Source organism: Hyperoodon ampullatus (genome assembly GCF_949752795.1).
Source record: "Hyperoodon ampullatus genome assembly, chromosome: 13".
Lineage (NCBI taxonomy): Eukaryota > Metazoa > Chordata > Mammalia > Artiodactyla > Ziphiidae > Hyperoodon > Hyperoodon ampullatus.
This window is the reverse complement of record NC_136926.1, coordinates 1579805-1605880: the sequence shown is the minus strand read 5'-3', so window position 1 is coordinate 1605880 and position 26076 is coordinate 1579805. Positions and strand designations below refer to the sequence as shown.

General features: G+C 52.9%; 1 protein-coding gene across 1 annotated transcript in view; it reads left to right on the top strand.

The window, feature by feature from the left end:
* EP400 (E1A binding protein p400) overlaps positions 1 to 26076 on the top strand; it is a gene marked incomplete at its 5' end in the record, with an annotated part of 91902 nt that overhangs the window by 28877 nt on the left and 36949 nt on the right. Inside the window, 15 exons of the mRNA XM_079717586.1 lie at positions 1492 to 1599; positions 2520 to 2692; positions 2938 to 3115; positions 7736 to 7872; positions 8883 to 9052; positions 9373 to 9547; positions 9651 to 9787; positions 12551 to 12737; positions 15027 to 15193; positions 16643 to 16809; positions 17661 to 17903; positions 19751 to 19915; positions 21617 to 21772; positions 23482 to 23573; positions 24080 to 24351. Coding sequence (XP_079573712.1) covers positions 1492 to 1599; positions 2520 to 2692; positions 2938 to 3115; positions 7736 to 7872; positions 8883 to 9052; positions 9373 to 9547; positions 9651 to 9787; positions 12551 to 12737; positions 15027 to 15193; positions 16643 to 16809; positions 17661 to 17903; positions 19751 to 19915; positions 21617 to 21772; positions 23482 to 23573; positions 24080 to 24351 — 2527 coding nt within the window. The remainder of the gene's footprint in view (positions 1 to 1491; positions 1600 to 2519; positions 2693 to 2937; positions 3116 to 7735; positions 7873 to 8882; positions 9053 to 9372; positions 9548 to 9650; positions 9788 to 12550; positions 12738 to 15026; positions 15194 to 16642; positions 16810 to 17660; positions 17904 to 19750; positions 19916 to 21616; positions 21773 to 23481; positions 23574 to 24079; positions 24352 to 26076) is intronic.

Here is a 26076-nt window from a genome sequence, read left to right as displayed (position 1 = left end):
TCTTATTATTGAGGTAGTTTTTCAGTTGTTTCTGCTGTTTTTTTTCCCTACTTTGATAGCCATTATATGATGTATATGTACATTTCCCTGCATTGTGTTATGAAAACATGCAGACAAACAGAAAAGTTGAAGAACCTTATTACAAACAGCCATACACCCGCCACCTCCCTTCCACAATTGGTCTTACTTCGCTTTATCACATATCTACCTGTCAGCCCCATATGATGAATAGTTTAAATCATGAGCAAATGAAGTCACTGGATTATAAGTCTTAAACGAAGAGAGCCCTTAATACTGTTCTTTTGGGGTACTTCTCTGTGGCGTTTGTTACTTTGACCACAGATTTTATTGACATACGGTGTACATGCAGAAAGGCTTATGTATCACAGGTACACAGCTCACAGTGTTCGTTGCCTTGTTATGTATAACACCCAGTGGAACTGTGTTTGAATACAAACCTGGGTCCAAGTTTCCAATTACTCCCCTGGGCAGACCCATGGAGTGGGAAATAGTGACGTCAGAGGGCATGAAATTTAAAACTCTTCAGCTTTTCATACTGGTTTCCAGAAAAGTTAAGCCTGTTTATACCATCACCCGCAGTGTTGAGACTGTTTGATTCATTATATTCGTCCAGCATTACAGTCTTAAGGTGGTTGCCATGCAATGGGGGATACATCGTGCACTGGTTTCTGGAGATGCTCAGTTAAAGAGATACTTTATGAGCCCTTTAGAGTATTTTGTGTGTGAGACAGCTCCATATCCCTCGCCCACTGGGCTTTAGTGTGGTGGGCTATTTGATCAATTAGGGTGAGCTCTTTATACAAAAAGTCTATAACAATATTTTATCATCTTTTTTGAACATTTTTTGTTTTATTTTTGACTTTTACTTGATGTTTTGTATTTTTATGTATCATCTCCACTGATTATTTCTATCAGTAGTATTTTTATATTTTCATTTATTAATCTATAGATTTTACTGTACATTTATTAAGATTATTTCAGGAATATTTGTTCCTTTATGAATAAAAGTTGAGTTTCTTCATTTCAAAGATTCTCATCTTTATAAAGAAAAGGTCGTATATCTTGTATCAGTAACGGGCAGTCATTATTAGTTTTTGGAAAAAAATAAATGTGCTTTTAGAAAATACATACATTTCCCAAGGAATTAATTTAAAGCTAGGAAAAGGAATATACATTTGACCCCTGAACAACACGAGTGTGAACTGCACAGGTCCACTTACTTACACGTGGATTTTTTCCAACAGTAAACACTACAGTGGTACACGATCCACGGTTGGTCGGGTGTGGAGGAACCTCGTACAAGGAGAGCAGACTAAGTTACACTCAGGTTTTCCACTGCAGGGTCGGCACCGCTAACCCCTGAGTTGTTCGAGGTCAACTGTATATGAAAGGGCTCTTCTCCTGATTGTGTTTTCTTCCCTACTGACACTATTGGTGTAAAATAATCTTTCTTCCTACAATCCTTTCCAGCTGAATTGCCCTTAATTGATTTGATGAAGTTGTATGAAGGTGCCTTTCTGCCGAATTTCCAGTGGCCCCAACCTAAACCTGACAGTGAAGAGACAAGTGAAGATGAAGGTCTGTTTTAACATCTTTGAAGAATTCAGCTTTGAAAACAAAAGCCAAAATACTTAACAGAGGAAGGGTGCTTAAAACAGAGTTTAAGAATTACCTTCACTTCTTTCAGTCTGATAAAAAGTTGAAACTATATTTAATATGAAAGTTTATATTAATACTTTCATTAAATTCTGTGCTTTTTATTTTTATTGGTTAACTTGGCATAATTATCAGAGTACTAGATCAAGTTGTGAACAATGTAGAAATACTCTTCTCCAGATTTATACAAATTTTACGGGCCTAGGTTTTATCATTGATCCAGGCTGTGCTGTGTTCGCTTAATTTAACACACCCACTTTAAGGACTTTACTTGACTTTTATTGGACGTTCCAAGGAGGTACACAGACTACGCCCAGAAGAGTCCACATGTTCTTGTTTTCATCCCCCCTGTTTTGGTCCATAGACATGGCTGCCTGTGGGGGGCAGCAAGGGAGGGGCCCAGAAGATTCTGCGGGGAGGCCAGGGCTTGCTGGACCCCACGCTGCAGCAGGACTCGAGGAGGGGCTGCTGGCCCCCTTGCTTGCCCAAACTGTGATGCTTCTGATTCTTCCTTTCTTGGTGGTGGAGGGCAGTCACTAAACCCTTAGATGGCCGTACATCTCTGGCTGATACTAGCTCCTGATGCTGCACAGACGTTTTCTAACTTCACCCAGGGGCCTTCCAGAGCGGTCCTACAAACTGTTTATCTGGATGCATTGTTAACTATCTGAAGTGGGTTAAAAACAAAAATTTGGTGCTCAACTCTGTCTTTGAAGTGTTTGGGTTCTAGCGACTCCTTTTCTTTTTTCTCTTCTCTCTCCTTTTTTTGTCATGTTAAGTGGCCTCATAATGCTATCACAGCCTCTCAAACCTCGCCAATCCCGTTTTTCCATTGATCACAGACATGGAAGACTGCCGGAAGGATGTGGTCCTCATCGACTCGCTGTTCATCATGGACCAGTTTAAAGCCACAGAGAGAGTGGTTGTCGGGAAGCCTCACACAAAGGACATCGCGGAAGTGACCGCTGTGGCCGAAGCCATCCTGCCCAAGGGCAGTGCTCGGATCAGCACCGCGGTGAGCCGCTGTGCCCTGTGCGAGGGATGGTGTCTCTGTTAAGGGGAAAAGCTTCCTTCCTCCTTCCAAATGAGCCCTTTATCCCAATGGCAGAAGTTGTCAGGAAAAACAATTAAGGATCTTTCTTTTTCTGTTATCTGTAAATCATCTTTGTGGCTTCCCAGTAGGCTTATCATATGACTGATCTGACAACAGTTGTAGTGGTTGTTCTGAGATGTGCCTGTTGGGCCCGTCTGCCCCTGCAGGTGAAGTTGAACGCTCCGGCTCTTCTGTACGGCACCCTCAGAGATTACCAGAAGATTGGCCTGGACTGGCTGGCCAAGCTCTACCGGAAGAACCTCAATGGCGTATTGGCAGATGAAGCTGGGCTTGGTAAAACAGTGCAGATCATTGCTTTTTTTGCCCACCTAGCCTGTAACGAAGGTAAGAGCTTGTTGTTTTTTGAACAGTTCGTATTTGCTGAAACTGAACCGTAGGCAGTGCATCTGGCGTGTGGGTGGGGAGAGGCCTTTATTCTCTGCTCCTTTGCTCCGTGCTCTGGTCCAGACTCAGAGAACTGGGCTCAGAGGCACTCATCACTGGAACAAACAAAGCACTCGTTCACAACAGACACTAGATCGAGTAACTCACCATGTTTCAAAGTCTAACGTAACATAAGACCCAGCAGGCCGTGTGACTGGGGCTTCGTGACTTCCAGGCAGCAGGGCCTCTGCGCTACTTCACATCGGCATGAGTGCTCTCGGCCGGGCTCTCCCCTCGGGCTGCCCGTGGGCCGGCGGGTTCGCGTCCCCCGTGGTGTGATTGGTTGCCCTGCCAAGGCCCATCGGCGTCTTCCCTGTGCTGTGGCTCAGGCCCTCCTGTCTCTCTGCTGGATCCCACCACCCCTGGAGCCCTGTGAGGGCTCGGCGTCTGTGCAGCAGCAGAGGGACGGAGTGCCCGCACTCCTCAGCAGGCCGTGCCCTCCGCCCCGGATGTCTGCCTCCTCACCCCTTGGCTCTTTCAGCTCACAAGGATGTTCAGCCTTCGGCCCCCGTTCACTGCCCTCCGCTTGGCTGTGGGCCTGGTGCCCGCCTGCTCTCCGCCTGTGCCGTGGGGCTGTGGATGAGCCTGTGTGCGTGTCTCTAACACGGGACAGGGGCTTGTAGGCTTCCTCTCGCAAGGGAAGTGTCCCGTAGCCCTGGGGGCTGGGCACGGAACCTCACGTTCCAGCACTTAGCCAGCTCCTGAGGAAGAACAGGCCATCACCTTCATCTCCGTGTCACAGCTTTAGTAGCAGGGAGGGGCCCCTCGAGTTAAGGGGGAGTTGGCGCCCTGAGTAGGCTGGATGGAGATTCCTTCAGCCCTGGGGTCGTTTCTTCCTCCCCGGCCCCTCTAAATTCTTTCACAGTTACCTTAGCATCTTTAGTAAATAACTCTTCTTTGCCCTTGGTTTTGAAAGCTTACTTGATCTTACTTTTAGTACAAATGGATCAACTTTGGGGCCTTACTTCCTTGTGCTAATATGTTTGTTTTTGACCCAGTACCACAAAGTGTCCAATGTAGTACTTTAAAATGAGTTTTTATATATATATATAGTTATCTCAAGATAGAAGAGCTATCTTGTCTTACTATTTTATTGTTTAGTTGAAAAAAGTGTTCATTATTGTATTTTATAATAGAAAGAAATTGGAAGCAGTGTACACTTTCAAAAGTAGGGGATTTTATTTCATCTGTTGAACAAACAAATGGATCAGTTATTCATTCCATAGGTGCTTACCTAGCACCTCACTGGTTCCAGGCACTGTTGTAGGCACCGGGGGTGCAGCTCTGAGCAGAACAAAGCCCCCCCAACCCGGGAGGCTCACAGCAGGCACAACGAATAAGGAGTCAGCACGTGGGGAGCAGCACGTTGCCGTTGTGTATGGTGTGCGCGGCACAGCCTGTGAGCAGAGGCCTGAGAAAGCCGTGACCACCAGGATCGGGGGGCTTGGGAAGGTGGGGTGGTGGGTGCAGAGGCTGAAGGGGTTGCTGGTGTGTCCACGGGACAGTGCTGAGGCTGGTGCGGGGGCCAGCGGGTGCAGAGCCAGGAAGGCCGCCGGCCGGCCAGCTGAGGGCCTTGCAGGCTGCGCAGGGTCTGGCTCTCCCTGGTTAGAGGTCTGTGTTAGTGTGGGTGTCAGAGGGGACACTAGACCTCCTTGGTGCTGGGAACAGACTCAGAGGGCCAGATGTTGGGAAGCTTGCTGCCCTGGGGGAGAGGCGGGTGCCCGGCAGGTCCTGGGGGACCCAAAAGGAGAGTGGGCAGGCGTGTGCTGCCTGCTCTGCTTCCGCACAGGACGGGCCGAGTGGGGCCCACCTGGGACCTGGCTCCCCTGTCTGCCCCACCCCCTGGGGCCCAGTGTCCTTGGGCTCCTCCTCACTGTGGAACCATAACACTGGAGTTCCCCAGTTCCTCCAGAGCAGAGGGCTGGCTCCGGGAGACTGAGTGAGGGGGTCCTGGTCAAACCCCTCGCCAGCTCGCCAGTCTTCTTGTCAAAGTGAAACAGCCAACAGCCTGTCGCTGTCCACCCGCTTCCATCCCCAGTGGTGACCCCTCGGGGCAGTCTGGTGTGTGTCCTGCCTTGCTGCGCCCAAGTGTCAACAGACATGCTCACAAACACATATACAGACACTTGTTCCTCCTCTCCAGAAATGGAACAGCGTGCTAAATGCTAGTGAAGCAAACAAACAAACTTGTTTTTCACTGGAGGGGGAAAGGCACCTGGGGTTGATTTGCATTTCCCTACTCACGAGGTCATGCCCTTCAAAGAGTTTATCCTCTGCTTGTATTTTTCCCTTTGTGAAATTTCTTTTTTCTTTTCTTTTTTTTTTTTTTTGGCTGCGCTGCGCAGCTTGTGGGATCTTGGTTCCCTGACCAGGGATCGAACCCAGGCCCTCCGCAGTGGAGGCACGGAGTCCTGACCACTGGACTGCCAGGGAAGTCCCAACCTTTGTAGAATTTCTGTTCACTTCCTTGTTCATTTTCCTCTTAGGTGTTTTTGTTTTTAATTGAAGTATAGTTGATTCATATTATTGTGTTAGTTCCAGGTGTACAGCAAAGTGATTCAGTGTTATATATATATATTTTCAGGTTATTTTCCATTATAGGTTATTACAAGATATTGAATAGAGTTCCCTGTGCTATAGCAAATCCTAACTGCTTGTCGATTTTTTTTTTCTTAAATTTATTTTTGGCTGTGTTGGGTCTTCATTGCTGCACGCGGGCTTTTCTCTAGTTGCGGTGAGCGGGGGCCACTCCTCGCTGCAGTGCGCAGGCCTCTCATTGCGGTGCCCTCTCTCGTTGCAGAGCACGGGCTCCAGGCGTGCAGGCTTCAGTAGTTGTGGCTCGCGGGCTCTAGAGCACAGACCCGACAGCCGTGGCGCATGGGCTTAGTTTCTCTGTGGCATGTGGGATGCTCCCACACCAGGGCTCAAACCTGGGTCCCCTGCATTGGCAGGCAAACCCTCAACCACTGTGCCACCAGGGGCCCTGCTTATCGATTTTATGTATAGTAGTTTGTATCTGTTAATCCCATACTCCTAATTTCCCTTTGGTAACCATAAGTTGTTTTCTTTTTTTCTGTGTCTGTGAATCTTTTTTGTTTTGTAAATGGGTTCAGCTGTATTATTTTTTAGATTCCACATATAAGTGTTAACATAATATCTGTCTTTCTCTGACTTACTTCACTCAGTATAATCTCTGGGTCTACCCATGTTGCTGCAAATGGCATTATTTCATTCTTTTTTATGGCTGAGTAGTATTCGTGTGTGTGTGTGTGTGTGTGTGTGTATGTACACACCACATCTTCTTTATCCATTCCTCTGTTGATGGACATTCAGGTTGTTTCCATGTCTTGGCTATGCTGCTGTGATCATTGGGTGCGTGTATCTTTTCTAATTAGAGTTTTCTCTGGATATATGCCCATGGGCGGGATTGCTGGATCATATGGCAACTCTAATTTTAGTTTTTGAGGAATCTCCATACTGTTCTCCACAGTGGCTGCACCAACTTACATTCACACCAACAGTGTAGGAGGGTCCCTTCTCTGCAGCGTTGACTGCTTGTAGACTTTTTGATGGTGGCCATTCTGACTGGTGTGAGGTGATATCTCACTGTAGTTTTGATCTGCATTTCTCTGATAATTAGCCATGTTGAGCATCTTTTCACGTGCCTCTTAGCCATCTGTGTCTTTTTTGGAGCAATGTCTGTTTAGGTCTTCTGCCCATTTTTTTGATTGAGGTGTTTGTTTTTTCAATATTGAGTTTTATGAGCTGTTTGTATATTTTGGATGTTAAACCCTTGTCAACTGTATTGTTTGCAAATATTTTCTCCCATTTTGGGTGGTTCTTTTTAAGGATCAGTAGTAATAACACTTTGCTTATGAGCCGTAATGGCTATAGATGAGTGTGTTACAGATATTTTTTCCAAGCCTGCCATTTCTGACTTTTAACTTGGTTTATGTTTATTTGTAGCACAGAAGTTGAAATGTATGTGTGTACTGCCCAGAAATTTAAGAAACGCTTACTTTTCCGAAGAATGCAGTTGAAACCGTGTGCTTTGGGCTGGGTTGGGATGGGTTTGGGTGTGTTCTGACTGGCGGCCGGGGACTGTGATGAGCGTGAGTGGTGGACCGGCGCCTGTAGCGTGGGGCTGCCAGCGGGCCGTGCTGGCCGTGGGGCTCGAGGCCGAGGGTTTTTCCTTTCTGAGCATTGTTCGCTGTAGATGAGAGTCCTTGCCCTGCTTACGTTACGGGGTCACTTTGAATCCGTTCTCGTTTTACTGGCTACTCACTCATTCAGCTCCTCTCTGTTGAGTGCGTCCTGCCGGGGCCCTGGGAGCGGGGGAGAGACCCGTCCTGATGGCGGTGGCTGCGCTGTAGGGCGGGCGGGGACACCCCCGCATCCCAGTGATGTCTGCTCTAGCCGCGCCCGGGCCTCACTCACACCTGCTGACCGGGCACAGCGCCGGGCACCTGCCCTGGACAGATGGTTTTTGTTACAGAGGGCACTTGTATGTCTCCTGTGTAGGCAACTGGGGCCCGCATCTTGTCGTTGTGAGGGGCTGTAACATACTCAAGTGGGAGCTCGAGCTGAAGCGCTGGTGTCCGGGGCTCAAAACGCTCTTGTATGTTGGCAGCCATAGAGAACTCAAGGCAAAGAGACAGGTATGTCAGTTTAAACCTGAAATAGAACTAAACAGAAAACATCTTAATTTCTATAGAAGACACATTTCAGAGTGTCAACGCATGCTTGTTAGTGTAATTACTGTCCATCACTCGTCTGTGAGATACGAGACCTTCTAGTTGTCTGGGCTTAGGGCCCCCTTGAAGCATAGACTATGCTCAGGAAACTGGCCGTTCCATGCAGGGCTTGTGTTCACCTCCCAGGAAGTGAGGGAGCTTCCCCCAGAACTCAGATGGTCTCTGGTGGTGCTGTCATCCTTTTAAACTGTAGACCTGTTGGTTGTCACAGGCAGAAATAAGAAATTGTGATGCATCCTGAGTTCTGAATTACAAATCCGTAAAATAATTCCTATGGATGTGTTTATTAGGAATATTTGTGACAAACAGATGAGCTTCTGAAACAAATTTGGAGTCGTATTTTTCTATTTTCTGCCCAGTAGTTTCTAGTACTAGATTCTAAGTAAAAGTATGTTACAGATCACAATTTTTCATTGGAGAGAAAATTTTGGCTTATGATTAGACTCTACTGTGTTGAGTAATATTTACTTAAAAAGTGAGTACTTTGAGGGGTCTTTTCTTTTTTCTCTTTTTTTTTAACTCTGGTTATTAATTTGCTTTTTAATAACTTGGAATGTAGTCAGCGGCAACATAGATATTCACATTTCCTATCATCTTCTGAATACATGTTCCATCACTAAGATGATATACTATGAAAGCGAGCCCCACTTCTGCATACTGTGTGCTGATCTGTTTTCCAAAAGCGATTGTTAATGCCTCCAAAGCAGTTTCTTAATTTGTCCACACAAGTGCTTAGCCTCCTAAAGAAAAAGGTCATAAAAACATAAACAGCTGTTTTCTGAGTGGTGAGAGAGCAGGTTACCGAGGAAAAGGAGAGGTGACGGCGGTGGGGCAGGTTAGGTGGGTGGTGAGCGCACGCGGAAGTCCTCTCCTGGTTCCTGCGCCGACAGTGAGGCCCGGCTTCTGTGCTACAGGGGTGGACAGAGCCCAACCGCTTCAACGTCTGCATCACGTCCTACAAGCAGTTCTTCAAGGGCTATGCGTCCTTCACGCGGGTGCGCTGGAAGTGCCTGGTCATCGACGAGATGCAGCGTGTGAAGGGCATGACCGAGAGGCACTGGGAGGCCGTGTTCACCCTGCAGAGGTCTGGCCCCCCCCGCGCGCCGTGTGCCGTGTGTTGTTGGTGTAAAGGTTCTTTGGGGGGACCATAGGGAACTGCAGACGCCCAGGTGGCCCTGCAGCTTCAGGGGCTGCCCTCGCCGACGGCGCTCGTTTGATTCAGTCCGTTCCTCAGGACGCGTGTGTGTGTGTCTGTGTGTGTCTGTGTGAGCGTGTGTGTGTGTGTGTGTGTGTGTGTGTGTGTGTGAGCTCCATAGGATCGCTGTCCCTTTCCTTGAATATCTCCAGAAAAAGGCTCTGCGCCCAGCTTGACGTTTCAGGTGTCGTCTCCCATTGTGTGTTCAGCCAGCAGCGACTGCTGCTCATCGACGCCCCCCTGCACAACACCTTCCTGGAGCTGTGGACCATGGTGCACTTCCTCATCCCGGGCATCTCCAGGCCCTACCTGCACTTCCCCCTGAAAGCCCCCAGCGAGGAGAATCAGGACTACTACCACAAAGTGGTCATCCGGCTGCACCGGGTACGTGGCGCTGCCGCTGCGGGTCCCTGCTTGACAAGCACCCCCGGCTTAGCATGGATGTGTCACGACTTCATTTTAGAAAAGGAGAGCTTTCTTTTTTCAGGTGACACAGCCCTTTATTTTGCGGAGAACTAAGAGAGATGTGGAGAAGCAGCTAACGAAGAAATATGAACACGTCCTGAAGTGCCGCCTCTCCAATCGACAGAAGGCCTTGTACGAGGATGTCATCCTGCAGCCAGGGTGAGTTCAGGGCTGCGCACTCCTGGCCACCTTCCTGGGGAAGAGCGGGCCCCTCTGGCCTTCCAGAAGGCTCCTCGGGGGGTGGGGGGGCTTCTGCAGCTGGAGGCCATGCTCGCGCCCGGCCCTGGCGGCTCCGCTCCTCTCAGGCTGGCAGGCTGCCCCTCCCTGGTCCCGTCAGAGGCTGTGCCCAGAGCCGGCCCAGGAGGAGCACAGCGTCGCACGCCGCTCGGTGCCGCACTGCACTGGAGGTTCACGCAGGAGGCCGTGCTGATTGGGTGGCTCGTCCGTTCACAGCCACATGTAGGACGTGGGACCGAGGCCCCCATGCCGTGTGGTCAGGCGCAGGTGGCACTCCAGGGCCACACCGGGTGGCCGCGGGCACCTCCGTATGGACCCTAGACGGGTGGGGCCCCGTCCTGTCCGTGATCCTTCCCGTGACCTGTTCAGCTCTTTTTGTCATGTACTCTGTGTTCTTGAGTTTACGTTAAAAAAAAACAAAAATAAGCCCATGGGATTAAAGTTTCGAAGATTTTACAGGTACTTGCACTCAGTACTACAGCGCTCTGTGCAGAGCTCACCAGTTTCCCCACAAACTGACCCTTGGCAGCCCAAGCGGGGGCTCAGCATTCCACAGCAAGCTCCCACGTTTCTGTGCCAGGTGTCGGGCGGGCTGCTCACCTGGCTCGCCTGCCCGCTCCTCGCGGGCGGGACGTGGAGGGTGAGGGTGTGGGCCCGGGCACAGGTGCGGGCTGGGGCCCTGAGGCTCTGGAGGCAGGTGGTGGGGCAGTGGCCCTGCCCTGGGAGCTGGGTCGCCTGGCACAGCCATACGTAGCACGCGGGCAGATGCTCTGGGCCTGGTTGCGAGCGTTGTGTGCTTAAGTGCGTAACGTGGTCCAAGTAGTGTCCGCAGCAGCAGGTGTGCAGGAGAGGGTTTTGCTGTTACTGCCTGCTCGTGTCATAGGCTTCTTTTTAGACAGCTTTAGGACAGAGTGTAAGTAGCCAGTCCTTGGCAACCAGCGTTGTGCCGCGGCAGGCCGTTGACCATCTCAGTCAGGCATAGGAGCTGTGGAGACCCCACCCCTGACAACACGTGCAGTGACAGATCCTGCTTCCTGGACACTGCAGGAGCAGACAGCCCGCGGCACGGCTGGCGCCTGCTGGCGGTCAGCTGTCTCAGCCTGTGCTGATCCGGAGAGAATCGCAGTGTGCGCAGAGGGCGGGTCCTGGGCCAGCAGGCGCGGGCTCGTGCGGCTAGGGCGTCCCTTCACCCAGACAGACGGAGCCGCGGCGTCCTCGGGATGCCTGCCCTGTCGTCGCTCTTTGGTGGCGTGCCGTGGGACGTCGCTTGGGTTGTGCTTGGCAGTGACGACAGCAGTCCCGCTCGTCGAGTGTGGGATGCTCTCCGTGTGCCCGTAGGAGAGGCCCCTGCATCCGGGAGCCACTGGGCCAGCAGAGCCTAGGTTGTCCTGTGCCGCAAGGTCCCCATGGAGTGGCGGGGAGATTCCCCGTCTTAGGTCCCTGCACCTCTTTCTCTCGGGCCTGTTGGTCAAGTCACGGGGGGCTGTGAGCAGGCCTGCGCTGACCCCACGGCGGCTCCCGGGTGTGCCCTGCACACCTCGGTGCGTGTTGACGCGATGGTCTCGGGGTCCTCGGGTGGACTCTGAGCATCGCTCCCGGTCAGCGCTTTCCTGCCCTCTGCGTGGCGACTGTGTACACGTTTCTACCGCCTTCCCGGAGAGCCCTGCAGACCCACCCGTGTGGACCCGCCTGTGGTGGCGCCACCTCCTCCTGGTTTCTGTTACAGTCCTTCCGGCGGGCTCTGAGCCCAGCCCCTCAGGAGCCTCCATTTGCAGTTTTCTTGGTCTCTCGTGTTTTCTCTCCTGTCTCATCCAGACATGTATCACTGGCCTCTGAACGGCCGCCCTCGCCTCTCCCCTTCTGCTCTCTGGCACTGCCTGTGCTCTGTCCGCGTCCCCGACCCCACCCCGCTCCGCCCCTGCGCCCACGCGCTCCGTCCTGGCGGGGGCTGCCTGGGCTGCCGGGCTGACCGCATCCTCCTGTGGCGGCTTGAGCTGCCCCCCGGCACTGCACATCCCATGTGTGCGGGGCTGGCCTCCCCAGACGTGGCTCTCCGCTAGGCTTCCCTGTCTCAGGACGCTGGTGCTCCACCGGCCGGGCCGTCCTCCCGTCCTCCCGTCCCCTCTCCTCCCCCTCTGCTCCCGAGTCCCTGCCCGCCCCGCTCCACGGCTCCTTCCTGCCTCACCCACTGGGCACGCTGTGCTCTGTGGCCGCCCTTGGGGGCCCCCAGCCTGGAGGTCTCAGCTGGCCTCCATGCAGCCCCCGCGCCGTGGCCCCCGTGGCGCCGGCGCGGTGTCAGGCCTGCGGGTCACCTCCTTCGCCGGACCACCCCGTCCAGTCGCTCTTAGCCCTGCCCCTCGAGGGCCTTCTCCCCCAGGCCGGGTGTTCTCACCCCGCCACTGCCTGCCGGCGCTCGTCGTGGCTACCGTGGAGAATGGCGTCGTCCCTGCCGGCAGGAGGCGAGGAGGGCTGCTCGCGTCTGCCGCGCGCCCTGGCTCTCCGGCCGCCCGTCCTGTGTCACGGGGGCGGTGAGCGAGTCTGAGAACCCTCACCGCACGGAGGTGGGTCCGGATGTCGCTGCCGTGCGAGCCAGGTCTGGGGAGAGCGCACCGACTGCGTGTCTGTGGAGCCCGGCCGGCATGAGCTCTCAGCCAAGGCAGTGCTTATGTCTCTCCCCACACGCAGGACGCAGGAAGCTCTGAAGAGCGGGCGCTTTGTGGACGTGCTGAGCATCCTCCTGCGGCTGCAGCGGATCTGCAACCACCCCGGGCTGGTGGCGCCCCGGCTCCCGGAGTCCTCCTACACAGCGGGGCCGCTGCAGTGCCGCTCGGCCTCACTCATCCTGAAGGCGCTTGACCGAGACTTCTGGAAGGTGCGCAGAGGGTGCGGGCGGCTCTGCCTGAGGTCTGTTCCGGGTGCTTCTGGAACGTCAGTCTCCACTAACTCGCATCCTGCGTTTCGCCATCGCCTGATGCTGGGCGGCATCGAGTGGCGGTGTGATGGGCCTTCCCCTCGACCTAGAACCCGCTTTGGAACGGGCCCCGAGGGGCGAGCGTGCGGAGCAGGGGGGGTTCTCCTCGCCGGCCGTTGGCCCCTGAGAAACGGCAGAGCGTGTGGAGGAGCGCAGGGCTCGGGACGGCGGGACCGCGGGGCTGTCCTCACAGGCGCGCGCGGTCTGAAGCCTGCGGGGGCCTTTCCGTTAAAATGTTAGTAACTGTCCCTAGGTGGGGAAACTCGGTTATTTTTTGACCAAAAAAGTAGAGTTGTATACCTTTCTGTGTTTGGATTTTGGGGTAATTTTGGAAAGTTTTTCCAAAATGAAAAATTTTAAAACAAAAGAGATCGGGTTAGGTTGGGTGATTCTGAGCACAGGTGTGCTGAGCTCGTGGCTCTCGGCAAGCCAATGCCGAGCCCTCAGGGGCTGTCATTCCTGCTCGGGCTTCCACGCGGGAGGCCGAGAGCTTGCCCAGACCAGCTGGCCGCGGGCAGGCTGCTGCCTGAGTTCCCCTTGGCTGTCTCCACCCCAGAGGACCAGGGACCGAGGTCTCACAAATGCGGAGAAACAGGAACCAGCTCTGTGGCTTCGATAGGCTTGTGCAGGTTCGAGGTGTGGACAGGACAGGGACCCTGGGGCCAGATTGCAGGGGCTCACGTCCCGGCTCTGCCCCATGAGGAGTGCAGCCTCGGGTGGTCAGTCTGCCTCGGTTTCCTCACCACACCGGGAAGGCGTGAGGAATCGGTCAGTTAGTGTACGTCATGGTCTGAGGAAGGGCCTGGTTGGTAAGCAGTATGCGGTGAGTTACGTGATGAATGGGATTCCTGCCGCTATGCCTACTACTCTCCTATGGGAGTGTAGTTGATTTATAGTATCACTTTCAGGTGTACAACAAAGTGAATCAGTTATACGTATACATACATCCACTCTTACGATTACTACTCGTGACGTAGGGATGAGTTTTTCGTTGAGTTAAAGAAAAATTGAGCCATGGGGGATAAAGATGCGTCAGAAGCAGGCTACCTCAAGGTACCGGAGGGGCGGGGAGATGTTTCATGGATAGTAGTTTTTATGTTGTGTTTTCATTTTAAAAACACTTTTATTGAGGTAGCTCATTATCGTAAAACTCACTGTTCTGAAGCGTACATACAGTTCGTTGGTTTGAGTATATTCACAGAGTTGTGCAACCATCACCACTAATGCTAGAACGTTTCATGACCCCAGAGAGAAAATCCACACGCACTGTCATTCCCATTCCCCCTCCCCTTCCCAGCCCTGGCAGCCACTTACCTGCATCTGTCTCTGTGGATTCACCAGGTCCAGATAATTTATATCAGTGGCTCACTTCACTTGAGCATAATATTTTCAGAGTTCATCCACGTTGCAGCCTGGGTCAGAATCTCCTCCCTCCATTGTCTGGATGGACCGCAGTATGTTCATCCGCCCACGAGCTGATGGGCACTTGGGTGGTCTCCACTTTTTGGCCACTGTGAGTGCACATTCATGTGCAGGTTTTGCCTGGGCGTGGGGCTCCCTTCTCGTGGGGCTCCTCTTGGGCACGTGTCTGACGGGCGGGGGGTTGCAGGGTCACATGCTGAGTCCATGTTGAACCTTTTCATCACCTGCCTGGCATGGTGGCTGCCAGGTTTCCCATCCCCACCAGGGTGTGAGGGGGTGGGGGCATTCACGTCTCCACATCCTTGCCCACACCTGCTGTCCCCCCTCTTTGATTCCCGCCATCCTGGTGGGAGTGAGAACATCCGAGAGAAGCACAGGTGGAGGGAACGTCCCCAGGGCTCCGGACATGGCGACGTGCCACACGCCCGCTGCACCTGCACCAGCGCGCTAGGGTCTCTCCCTCGGCCTTCCCAACGAGGCCGAGCATCTCCCTCTGTGGAGACGAGCGTTTTCCAGGCTCGTCCCTCTCTGCTGAGTCTAGTCTGTCTCTGAAGTGCCACCTCTCCTTTCCCACTGCCACTCGGGGTGACCACGTGCCATCACTCCCACCTTTAAGTTGGGGAACTGAGCACACCGTGGTCCGGCGGGTGCCGCTCAGCAAGACGGCTGCTCGGGGCCTGGCCTTCCCGTTTTGGAATCGACTTGGATTCCTAGTCAGCTGTTTTTTTCCTGCCTCCTGTAGCAAAATTGTTTTCTTTTTCTCCTTAGGAAACCGACCTTTCTATATTTGATCTTATTGGCTTAGAAAATAAAATGACTCGCCACGAGTCAGAACTGCTGGGTAAGAAGAAGGTGACACGGAAACTCTTCGAGGAGCTGTTCACCGCGCCGCCACCGTCGGGCAGGCCAGCGGCCGTCAGACTGAAGCCCAGCAGGTGTGTAGTGTGGTGTGGAGCGTCACTTCCTGCTCACCGGCCAGCTCTGGCTGGGTCCTGGCTGGTTGTGTGTCGTGGGGTCTGGGTGGCATCCCCTCTTCTCCTGCTGAAAGGGACCCCGGCCCTGCAGCCTCTCGGGCAGACCTGGGACCACCGGGTTGGAGCTCCACACGAGAACTGGGGCTACAGCCTGTGAAAAGAAAGGCTAATCATCTAATTTGGCTCTCTGCTTCTCCTGGAAATTAATTGCCCAGATGTCCTTGGATCCTGGGATAAACAGCAGGGGTGTGCAGGGCACAGGAGAGGCTCTTTTCATCATCTTGAAGAAGCGCTGGGCTTTGGGAGGGCTCTGCGTGGGGAGGTGGTCAGGGGCGGGGTGGTCAGGCTGCCTCTGACCTGGTGCGGGTGTGGTGGCAGCCGTCGGCAGGGGAGCACTGCGGGGGGGGCAGGGTTGGGACCCTGAGGTCTGGCAGAGGCTCCACCCCTGACTGCAGCATCAAGGGCCTCCAGGGACATGATGCAGGTGCCACGAGACTGGGAGGAGCGGTGCGTGCAGATGGATGAGCTCGAAACACGTGATTCAAGACAGGCCACACGCGTGCAGCCGGATTTGTGCACAACTCTGTGCTCCAGCTAAAAACAAAAAAAGCAGACAGGTGTTTTCGAGAGAAACGGGCCAGCTCTGCAGATGGCAGCCCATTCCTGTTGCCTTTTCTCTGTGTGACCTCCCTGGTGACTTGGATCCGACCACCCTCGCCTCAGCTGCGTGGCCCACGCTCACAGGAGCCTGCAGCCCTCAGTTAAACACATGGCCGGGGCAACGAAGCCGCAGTCCTCTTGGGGCTGGCCCGGCCTCGTTTAGTGGCTTTCTGCTGGCTGCACATTGCACGGGGGTTTTGATATAGAAGTCCTGCCGTCATGGTTTTCCAGGTTAAAGAAATAGGAGGAGCATGTTGCCTGTGATAAATCGGACAAAGCAGCCATGGTGCGGATCCCCCTTCACAGTTTTACCCACTGGTGCCTGTGGGGTGCCTTTACCATTTCTGCTGTTTCTCTCCATTTCGTGTACTGCCTTGTTATCTAGTTGTGCAAGTTGACTTTTCACCCCACTTTACTCTTATTCAAAAGAGTAGTAGAATGGACTTTATGTGCTAGATGCAGTTTTTCTAGTCCACGTTCATGGGAACTTAATCACATTCACCCCTGCATCGCCCAAGCGTTGGGGTAGATGCACCATTTTTAGGTACTAAGCACCTCCCTCAGGGTCCCCGGTGAGCGCTGCTTCTTAGCACAGCACTTAGAAATCCCCCCACCCCTCTTTAAATGCACCCAGGGTGTGGGAACCCCACTGCCCGCGGGGCACCCTGTATCCCCAGGGCCCATCCAGGAGACTGTGCCTGCCACGTCTCAGAAGTGCTCGTGTCTTCCTGCCCGCGCTCGGGCGTCCAGGTTGTTTCAGCCCGTGCAGTACGGCCAGAAGCCCGAGGGCCGCACCGTGGCTTTCCCCAGCACACACCCGCCCCGGACGGCCACGCCCACAGCCGCTGCCACGCCGCAGGGCCATGTTCGAGGACGGCCGCCCATCGCCACGTTCTCTGCAAATCCGGATGCAAAAGGTATGCCTCTTGTGGGGGTGTGCCCGGCACCACAGAGGGTTTTTGTGAAAGAAGTTCCTCGTGCTTCCCTGGCCCCATGGGGACATGTGACCACTCCTCTGAGCAGGAGTGGGACCGTCCACTCTGGCTCTGCCCAGGAGACCATGTGTAGTTCTCACGTGAGTTTTAAGCTTTTTTTTATGTCTTTGAACTGTATAAGATATCCCCTTCTTAGTCGAGTTACTGTTGATGTGATGGTGAAGATGTACCTCGGCAGAAACGTTCTCTTTTATGTCGGGAAACGCATGTCGAAGTCATTTATGAAACTTCTGAGGAAGTCTGCTTTTGTGTTCTGTGCCACCGCTTCAGTGTAACCTGATTGTTACTTGAAGAAGGATAGGGTTAAATGGCAGAAAAGGTAATAAAAATTGTCTTCTAACCCTAATCCACGGGGTCCTCAACGTCAAGTCCCCTGTGTTTTTCTGAGATCTTCATAAATGCCAGAGCTGCTTGTTGCAAGAGCTCTTCATGCAGCTGGGGACACCAGCGCTGCCTGACCTCCGTGCGTGGTTAAGATGTGGTTCTCACGGACACGCCCGAAGGGGCCGGCTTGTGACACTCCCGTTTACTCCAGAAATGCAGAAATGTCGTGGGCTGGTGGACTCGAAGTGAAAATACCAGTAGTTAACGATGGATAAAAAATTAGATTTCTCTCATCCTGTAGACCACCCACCCCCGTTTTTAGAGAGGGCGTCTCCTTTGAGAGGCGGTATGAAGTAATGTTTGTTTTATTTCTTTAAAATTCGGGTTTAATACTGCATTTTCTGAAGAACCTCTAACAGCTTTGCACAAACCAACCTTATCGATTGCAGCGCCAGCAACCCCGTTTCAGACCTCTCAGGCCTCCACCGGTGCTCCGAGACACCAGCCCGCCTCGACCTTCAGCACAGCACCTAGCCCAGCCCATCCTGTGAAACTGCGGGCTCAGACCACTGCCCCGGCCTCCACCCCGGGCCCGCCCCAGCCCCAGCCCCAGGCCCCCTCGCACCCGGCCGGGCAGAGCGCGCTGCCTCAGGGGCTGGTGCTCACCTCGCAGGCCCAGGCGCGCCTGCCTAGTAAGTGGCTTCGCCTCTCCTGGGTCTGCCACCTCTTTGCACAAGGACATTGCGTTCACACGAGCGGCGTGTGAAGAGCCTTGCTGTCCACTCCCTTTGTCTCCCCAACCCCGTGTCCGGTGCTGCCTTTCACCACGCTGTCCTTTCCAGCCCTAAATCTACAGAAGGAGGGCTCCACTCAGGGCCGGAGTCCAGGGTCTTGTCCTTTCTCTGTCCTCCCTTCTGACCCCCCCGTCAGCCTTGCTTCTCTCCCGTGCTCACGCTCTGCCTCGGTGGCCGAGGAGGGCGCTTCTTAGTGAGCCACGGGTTTGTGCCGTCAGCCTCCAGGGCCCCTTGGAGAGCAAAGGGCAGTAAAACGAAAGCCTTGTGAGCTAGGGTTCGACTTCCTTTTAGTCTCTTGCTTATTACCAAATTTAAATCTGGAATGACTGTTGCTCAAGTGAGACATTTTGTAATAACTCACTGAAACATCGCAACCTTCTTGCATTTTTTAAATAGAACTTTTTATTGTGACCAGTGCGATTAGGGTGCTACCTCTGTCCACCCTGCTGTTGGAAGTACCCTGATGGAAACTGTCCTGGGCTACACCATTTCTCAGATGCCACCTGGAGCACTTTATCTGTTGGCACAAGTTGTGTTGAGGCCTTTCTGGAGAGACGGGAGAGAGAGAAGTGTCATGAGGAGACACCGGGTTCAGGCTCGTTTTCTCTTGTGATGAGCCTGTCTTCCGTGCCAGCAAATGCAAAGCCCTTATCCTGGTTCATTGCCCAGGGGAGGAGAGCCCTTGCATACATTTCGGTTTTTCTTTCTTTTTGGCCAGGGGTAGGAGTCCCGGGGGTGTACCCAGGAGCCATGCTTGGGGGGCGTAGGGCCAGGCCGCCTTTCATGCCTCCACTTCTGGACTGAGGAGGGCTCGTGGGAGAGTCGTAGTTCTGTGCAGAGATCTCTGCGTCTCTTTTTCCGTTTTCCCTTCATGTTTATGGTTTCTGTGGGCAAGATATCCTTGGATGTTTTCCTCGTCTTTTGCTAACTATCCTCTTTATAGCATCACTACTAATTCTGGCCTGAATTTTCATGGGAGGAACATTTAGACTCGAATATCAACCATTGGGTTTAAAAAGAAAAAAAAAAGCCTTTAAAGCTATTATTCAATTACAGTTTGAAGGTGGTACCTTTTCGAGTTAGGTGCATATGACTCCATCTGAGTTCTGTTTTTAAAAAAAAAAATGCTTTAAGCAGTGTTAAATCTTCCATTTTTTCACAGTTAAAATTACAGACCGAATCCTACGATCTAGTTCAAATTAGTGTGAAACACTGTATCATAAAGTGTGATGTATTTATGTACTTAAATACATTCCCACATTTTGAAAAGGTTATGGGTATAATTGGAGCTAGTTCTCTATTTCATATCTATAGTGATAAAATCTTGTTTATCTCTGTGAGCTAAATTGGACATGTAGAAAGGATTCTGACGTTTAGAGGTTGATATGAGAGTTTCAAAGTGTATGACCAATACATTTCCGCTACTTCTGATGTTTGCTACTTTTTTATGGCCTGGAAAGAAAAGCAAAATGTTCCTTAAGGGCTTGGTTAATTATATTAACATCTGATACTCTAAAATTTCTACCAGTTATGATGAAGTTAACCATTAAAATCTGGTGTTAATTTTAATTGTTTTTTCTTTTCTATTAAAATATTTTCTGAAAGTGTTAGAAATACCTAATAAATGTTTCTGTGACACTTCAGTTTGCTACAGACGGTCATTCTCTGTGACAAGTGATCGTCAGTATAGCAATCGAAAACTTTTCCCAAGAGTTTTCTTTCTCGTCTCCTCTGCGTCTCTGCAGGTGGGGAGGTGGTCAAAATAGCCCAGCTGGCTTCCCTCGCGGGCCCGCCGAGCCGAGTCGCCCAGCCGGAGAGCCCCGTGACGCTTCAGTTCCAGGGCAACAAGTTCACCTTGTCGCATAGCCAGCTGCGGCAGCTGACAGCTGGCCAGCCCCTGCAGCTCCAAGGTAGGGTTCGCTGACGGGCGGTGACCCACGAAGGCTTTAACCCGGGGCGTCCCGGCAGCTCCCCCCTGCAGCTGTGACTTTGGCCCCCTTAAGCACAGGTGCTTCACCTGTAAATGGCCTTAATGAGTCTCACCTCGTTGGTGTTCAGAGGACTTGGGAGGTAACGGGTAAATCACCTGGTGGCCTGGCCCTTGACACACGTTAAATAGAGGATAGTCGTTTTTAAATAAAATCTGCCCTTTTTTTTTTTTTTGGTGCACCATGAAACTTATTTATTCGGTTTCACACTTACACAAAAGTGCTGTAATAAAATATCTGTACACTACTTTTGTTACAAATATAGATAATATTTAAAGTGACTTTATATATTCTAATGTAGGAGTTTCACGCTCTAAAATGGGAATGAACACATGATAATTCCTCACCAGTTGTCTCAATAAACAGCTCCATCTGTTTCCCTTAGTCTTAAACTATTGTATTACAAGATGTTAATATAAGGCAATGAAATGAACTTATGTTAATCCCCTTAATTTTTCTATCAATTTACTAATGGCATACAACCAAAATAATTACTAACACATTGCTTTTTCTCTGTCATTAAGATTAATACTAATTGAAAACCAACTGCACAGCACACTGACACAGTTTCCCTGTTTTAAAAATCAAAATAGAAATATTTACTCCTTTCAAATTTCATTGTGAGGTAAATTGTCCTAAAAGTGCCAAAGGTCCAGCAATTTATGTAGGAGAAATTATTTTCTTTTATGTACAGATTCCAAAACTTCCAGACCAAAGCCCTCCCAAGCCTTTGGCTGAGAGCACTGTGTTCGTGTAGTAACTGCTTCTCGGAGGAAACGAGGGGATGCAGCTTAGCTCATGTTAACCCTCAGTGACTCAGCTGGAGGGTAGGACCCAGAGGGGGGACCCGGCCACCTCCCCAGGCAGCCGCCCCCGACGCGTCCTCGTTCACGGCTCTCATCGGCGCGGGAGGTTCAGTTGTCAGTCAGGTCTGGGGTGCTCTGTGTGGACGCTGGGGACACGCACCTCAGCAGAGCAGAGGCCCCCAGGAAACCCGCAGCAAAGAAACGGGTTCATCTGGTTTTATTCCATATTTCTCTGGTTTTTTGACCAAAGGGGCGAGGTCATCTCTTAAAATTTCTGGTGAACTCTAGTTTTTGTAGAGGACGATTCCGGAGTAAAAGATGCCAGGAGACTTCATCACAGAGAGGTTGAAAATGGCAGGCGCCTGGAACAGTGGCTATAGAGCCACGGCACTGGGGCTAAAAAAACACGAGTGTTTTGGTATTTCTTCATCCAGCTTGTCTGGTTGGCAGGCACCCAGCATGTGATCTGGGAGCCGGGACCTTCCAGCCCGTGACGGGCTCAGGCCTCGAGCAGACGTGACAGGTGCTGAGCGGGCACTCGCCGCGTTACCCGGGCTCTGTCAGGCATCGCACGGGGTGGAGGAGCTTCTTCTCGACGTTAAGCCAAGTGACCTTGACCCTCGGCGTTTTCGCTCATTGTGAACGAAATAGTGTCATGTTTCTCCAAGTGACTGAACTTGGCATTGCCTCGTTGGAGGAAATTTCATTTTGTATTTTCGCTTTATTGCCTTGTTTCTGTACCTTAGGAAGTGGGTGTAGCCTGGGGGTTGAAGGCACACTCGGCTTGTGACTGACCCCCGTGCACGTGTGATTGCAGGCAGCGTCCTCCAGATTGTGTCCGCGCCCGGGCAGTCCTACCTGCGACCTCCAGGCCCCGTGGTGATGCAGACAGTGTCTCAGGCGGGGGCCCTGAACGCCCTGGGAAGCAAGCCCCCGGCCGGCGGCCCAAGCCCCGCGCCCATGACCCCACCAGGTAGAGTGCTGTGAGCCGGAAGGAGACTTGGTTTTGAAACTTCTTTTCTTCCCTCCTGCCTTCCTTCCCCTTTCTTTCTTTCCTTCCTTCCTTCCTTCCACTTTCTTTCCTTTCTTCCTTTCCTTTCTTTCTTCCTTTCCTTTCTTCCTTCCTTCCTTCCCCTTTCTTTCTTTCCTTTCTTCCTTCCTTTCTTTCCGTTCTTTCCTTCCCTTTCTTTCTTTCTATAAATTTATTTATTTATCTCTGTTGCCGTGCGCGGGCTTCTCGTTGCAGTGGCTCCTCTTTCTGCAGAGCACGGGCTCTAGGCACGTGGGCTCAGTAGTTGTGGCTCGCAGGCTCTAGAGCACAGGCTCAGTAGTTGTGGTGCACGGGCTTAGTTGCTCTGCGGCATGTGGGATCTTCCCGGGCCAGGGCTCAAGCCCATGTCCCCTGCATTGGCAGGTGGATTCTTAACCACTGCGCCACCAGGGAAGTCCCTGAAACTTCTTTCTGACTTTCTTTGCTTCTGAGGCAAGTGGGGAGTGTGGATGATTTCTGTGATGCCTCAGAACGGGTAGTCCCAGTTGTGGCCACCTCTGATTTCCATAGATGGCCCGTGTCAGCTTGGTTTCTTTTCTTTCTCTTTTGCTCCCAAAGGTACTGGTCGAACATAACCACCCTCACTCAGCCTTTAGATGTTTGATTTGGTTTTGCTCTGACAAGAAACTTGGAATCATGAGAAATTTTGCTTGTTAATGTTACAGATACACTTAGGGAACGTGCTAGAAGTTCTTGGACAGGTAACGGAGCAGGGTTTGGCCCTGGACCTGTCTGCGGCCAGCGCTCCTCCCTGCCTGTTCCGCAGCCTGCTTCCCGCCGGGGTCCCCTGCTCTCCAGACACACCCTCACTGCAGACATCGGGCACGGGCACTTGGTTCGGGTTGATGTATGCGAGCGGCAGGGACCTCTCCCGAGGGAATCCCTGGTCACTGCCCAGCCCCAGGCCCTGGGTCATCTGTGGTGCCGCTGTGGTGGGGCCTCTGCACCCCGTCCCCACTGGGCTCTGTCAGTGGGTGGGTGCTGGAGGGACCGTGAGGCTGGCAGCATCGCCTGGCGGCCGCTCTACCTCCCAGCCAGGCCGTGCAGCTCTACTCGGTTGGTCTGTTCTTCAGGCATTTTTCCTGCTTCCTGGAACCAACTGCCAGCACCCTCCCCAGAGGGCGCTCAGTCCTGCTCTGCGGGCCCCAGGTTCCCGACCTGACACCAGTCCGGCTGCTAGGTTCTAGTCACCTCAGCCCTTCCCTGTCGCTCCCTGCAAGTGGCCCCTTCTCGGTCCTCAGCCACCTCTTCTGCAGGCCCTTGCGGTGGAGCCTGTCAAACGGGCAGTGTGGTGCGCCTGACGGGAGCAGGCCGCTTGGGGCCCAGTCTTCCCTCTGTCCCGGGCACGCAAGTCAACGCTGCCGAGATGCCAAGGGCAACAGAGCGCTGGGCCCGCGTGGCTGCTGCTTGGCGCAGTGACGGGAGTGACCGCGGGTCTGAGGTCACGCTGGGCGCTGCTGAAGGAAGCAGATTGCGGCGCTCAGCTCAGACCCTGGCCAGAGAGCGGGAACACTTCACGGGTGGTTGTGAATGGTTGACACACTCCAGAAACGTGCTAGTGAAAGCTGACGATGTTCCGGAGAGCGTTGCCGGTAGTTTTGTATGCCAACCCTTTGTTTTTGCCTTTGTAGTGGGTGTGCCCAGCCGAGTGGCAGTCAGTCCCCTGGCAGGAGAACCTGGAGTGGCCTCCAAGCCAGCCTCTCCCGTCGCCGGGCCGACCCAGGTACGGGGCAGCAGACCCCAGCACACGGTGCCAGCGCCACCCCTGAATGCGTGGAAGTCATTCTCGGAAGCTGCTTGTCACCCGGGAGGGTTGTGATACTTAACCGCTTCTGCGAGGCGGCATCAATTTATCTGCTGCTAAAAACACACTGTCTCTCTAAATTAGAGAATTTTTATCTTAAAGATGCTTTTCCTACTAAAAGAAATGAAACCAGGCTTTAGGATTGCAAAAATCCCCTTTCACATATTTTTATATTCTTCTGCTGGTCTTCCAGGCATTAGAAATGCTCACTGTCTCTCAAGAAGTACTTTACACGTTGGCAGAGAAAACGGCGCCCATTTGCTCCGCTCTCTTTTCTGTCACTGTTTCCCGTGGAGCCAGGCCCCGCACGTCTAAGCGTGCTCTGCGGCCGGTCACCATGCGTGAGGGACCCATGGGGCTTGGTGAGGCCGGGAACCGGCCGTGCTGTTTCTCAGTAATCATTTTCATCCCTGTTTTTGATGAAGGAGGAAAAGACCAGACTTTTGAAAGAGCGGCTGGACCAGATTTATTTTGTCAACGAACGGCGCTGCTCTCGCACCCCCGTCTACGGCAGAGACCTACTGGGGGTTTGTTCCCTGCCCGGCAGAGGACACGTGCCTTGGCTCGGGGCTCCTGACGGAGGTCATGGGAAGGGGGCTGGGCCCGGGAGCCGGTACATGTCACCCTCGACAACTCACAGGGACCTGATTTTGACGCTGACTCAGCGTCAGGAATCCCTCCAGGACGTCATGGACAGGTAAGGTAGCGGCTGTAAGCATTCTCTACTCAGTTGCTGTGTCACACCCAAGCAGCTTTTGTTGTTCTGTGGACGCTCATCTCATTCCTCTAAGTTTCTCCCCGGGTTGTCCCTTGGAGTCTGTCCGAAATCTGTTTCAGAGTCTTCAGCTTTGGCACCAGATGGCCTTTCCACCCTCCGGGAGCCTGTGTGCCCCTCCCTGCGGGTCAGTTCTGTACCCCACGGGCCTGGGCCTGTGTACAGAGCACAGCACCGCGCTCGTTCAGGGCTGGGGGCCAGACCATTGTGTTGTAGACTGCTTTCTCCATTTTGCTCTTTTAAAATAATATTTTAGGGACTTCCTTGGCGGTGCAGTGGTTAAGAATCCGCCTGCCAATGCAGGGGACACGGGTTCGGGCCCTGGTCCAGGAAGATCCCACATGACGCAGAGCTGCTGAGCCCGTGTGCCACAACTACTGAAGCCCGCGTGCCTAGAGCTTCAGTAGTTGTGGCACATGGGCTCAGTAGTTGTGGCTCGCGGGCTCTAGAGCACAGCCTCAGTAGTTGCAGCGCACGGGCTTAGTTGTTCCACGGCATGTGAGATCTTCCCAGACCAGGGCTTGAACCCGTGTCCCTTAGCATTGGCAGGTGGGTTCTTAACCACCGCGCCACCAGGGGTGCCCAATAACAGTATTTTATTAAGAAACCACAGGAATGATTTACCGTTGCATGATGAGAAACATGTAAGAGTCCAGGGGTTACGATTCCACGCTTCCGCTGCAGGGGACGTGGGTTCAATCCATGGTCGGGGAAGTTTTGCATGCCGCTCAGTAAGGCCAAGAAAAGAGAGAGAGAGAGAGAGAAACAAAAGCCCAGATGCTGTTGGGGCCCACCGGCCGTATCAGCCCCTCCCCCGCCAGACCCGGGTCATGGTCTCTCTTTGCCCCACGTAGAGTATCAGGCCCTGCTTGCAGCTTCATTCACTGCTTTGGCCTGATTTTTAGGTTCAGCCTGAGGGTATTTTCTCTCCCTTCTGTTCTGTTTGCCCTGGCTCGGCTTTCAGGGCGTGTCCTCTTTAGGCCTCTCAGATCAGGAACAGCAATGATGGAAACGATGGAACTGGGAGTGGCCTCCAGAGAAGCTCCTTCCTGCGCTCTCTGTGAAGGGAGGTTGCCGCCCTCCATGCACTTGTCTTGTTTCGGATGCTGACTTGTCTTTTTGCCTCCTTTTCCTCTGACGTTACAGATGACTTTTTAAGACAGAGGCTGTTTGTTAGAGCAGTCTCGGGTTCCCAGCAAAATCGAGGGGAAGGCGCGCAGGGTTCCCGCCTTCCCCCAGCTGCCCCCACCGTGAGCACCCCGCGCCGGAGTAGCGCGCTCGTTACAGCCCACGCGCCTCCCGTGATTCATCCTCAGCGCCCAGGGTCTGCGGTGCACAGGGGGCTTTGCTTCTGGCCTTGGGTGTTCTGTGGGCCGGCACAAGTGTGTAATGACACGCACCCGCCATTAGAGGATCATACAGAGTCGTGTCACGGCCCTGGAACCCCGCTGTACTCTGCCTAATCATCCTTCTCCCCCCAGCCCCGCCCCGAAACCCTGGCAACCACTTACCTGTTCACTGTCTCCAGAGTTTCGCTTTTCCAGAATGTCAGATAGTTGGAACATAGAGTAGGCAGCCTTTTCAGATGGCTTCTTTCACGTAGGAATGTGCACTTAAGGTTTCTCCTTGTCTCTTCATGGCTCGATA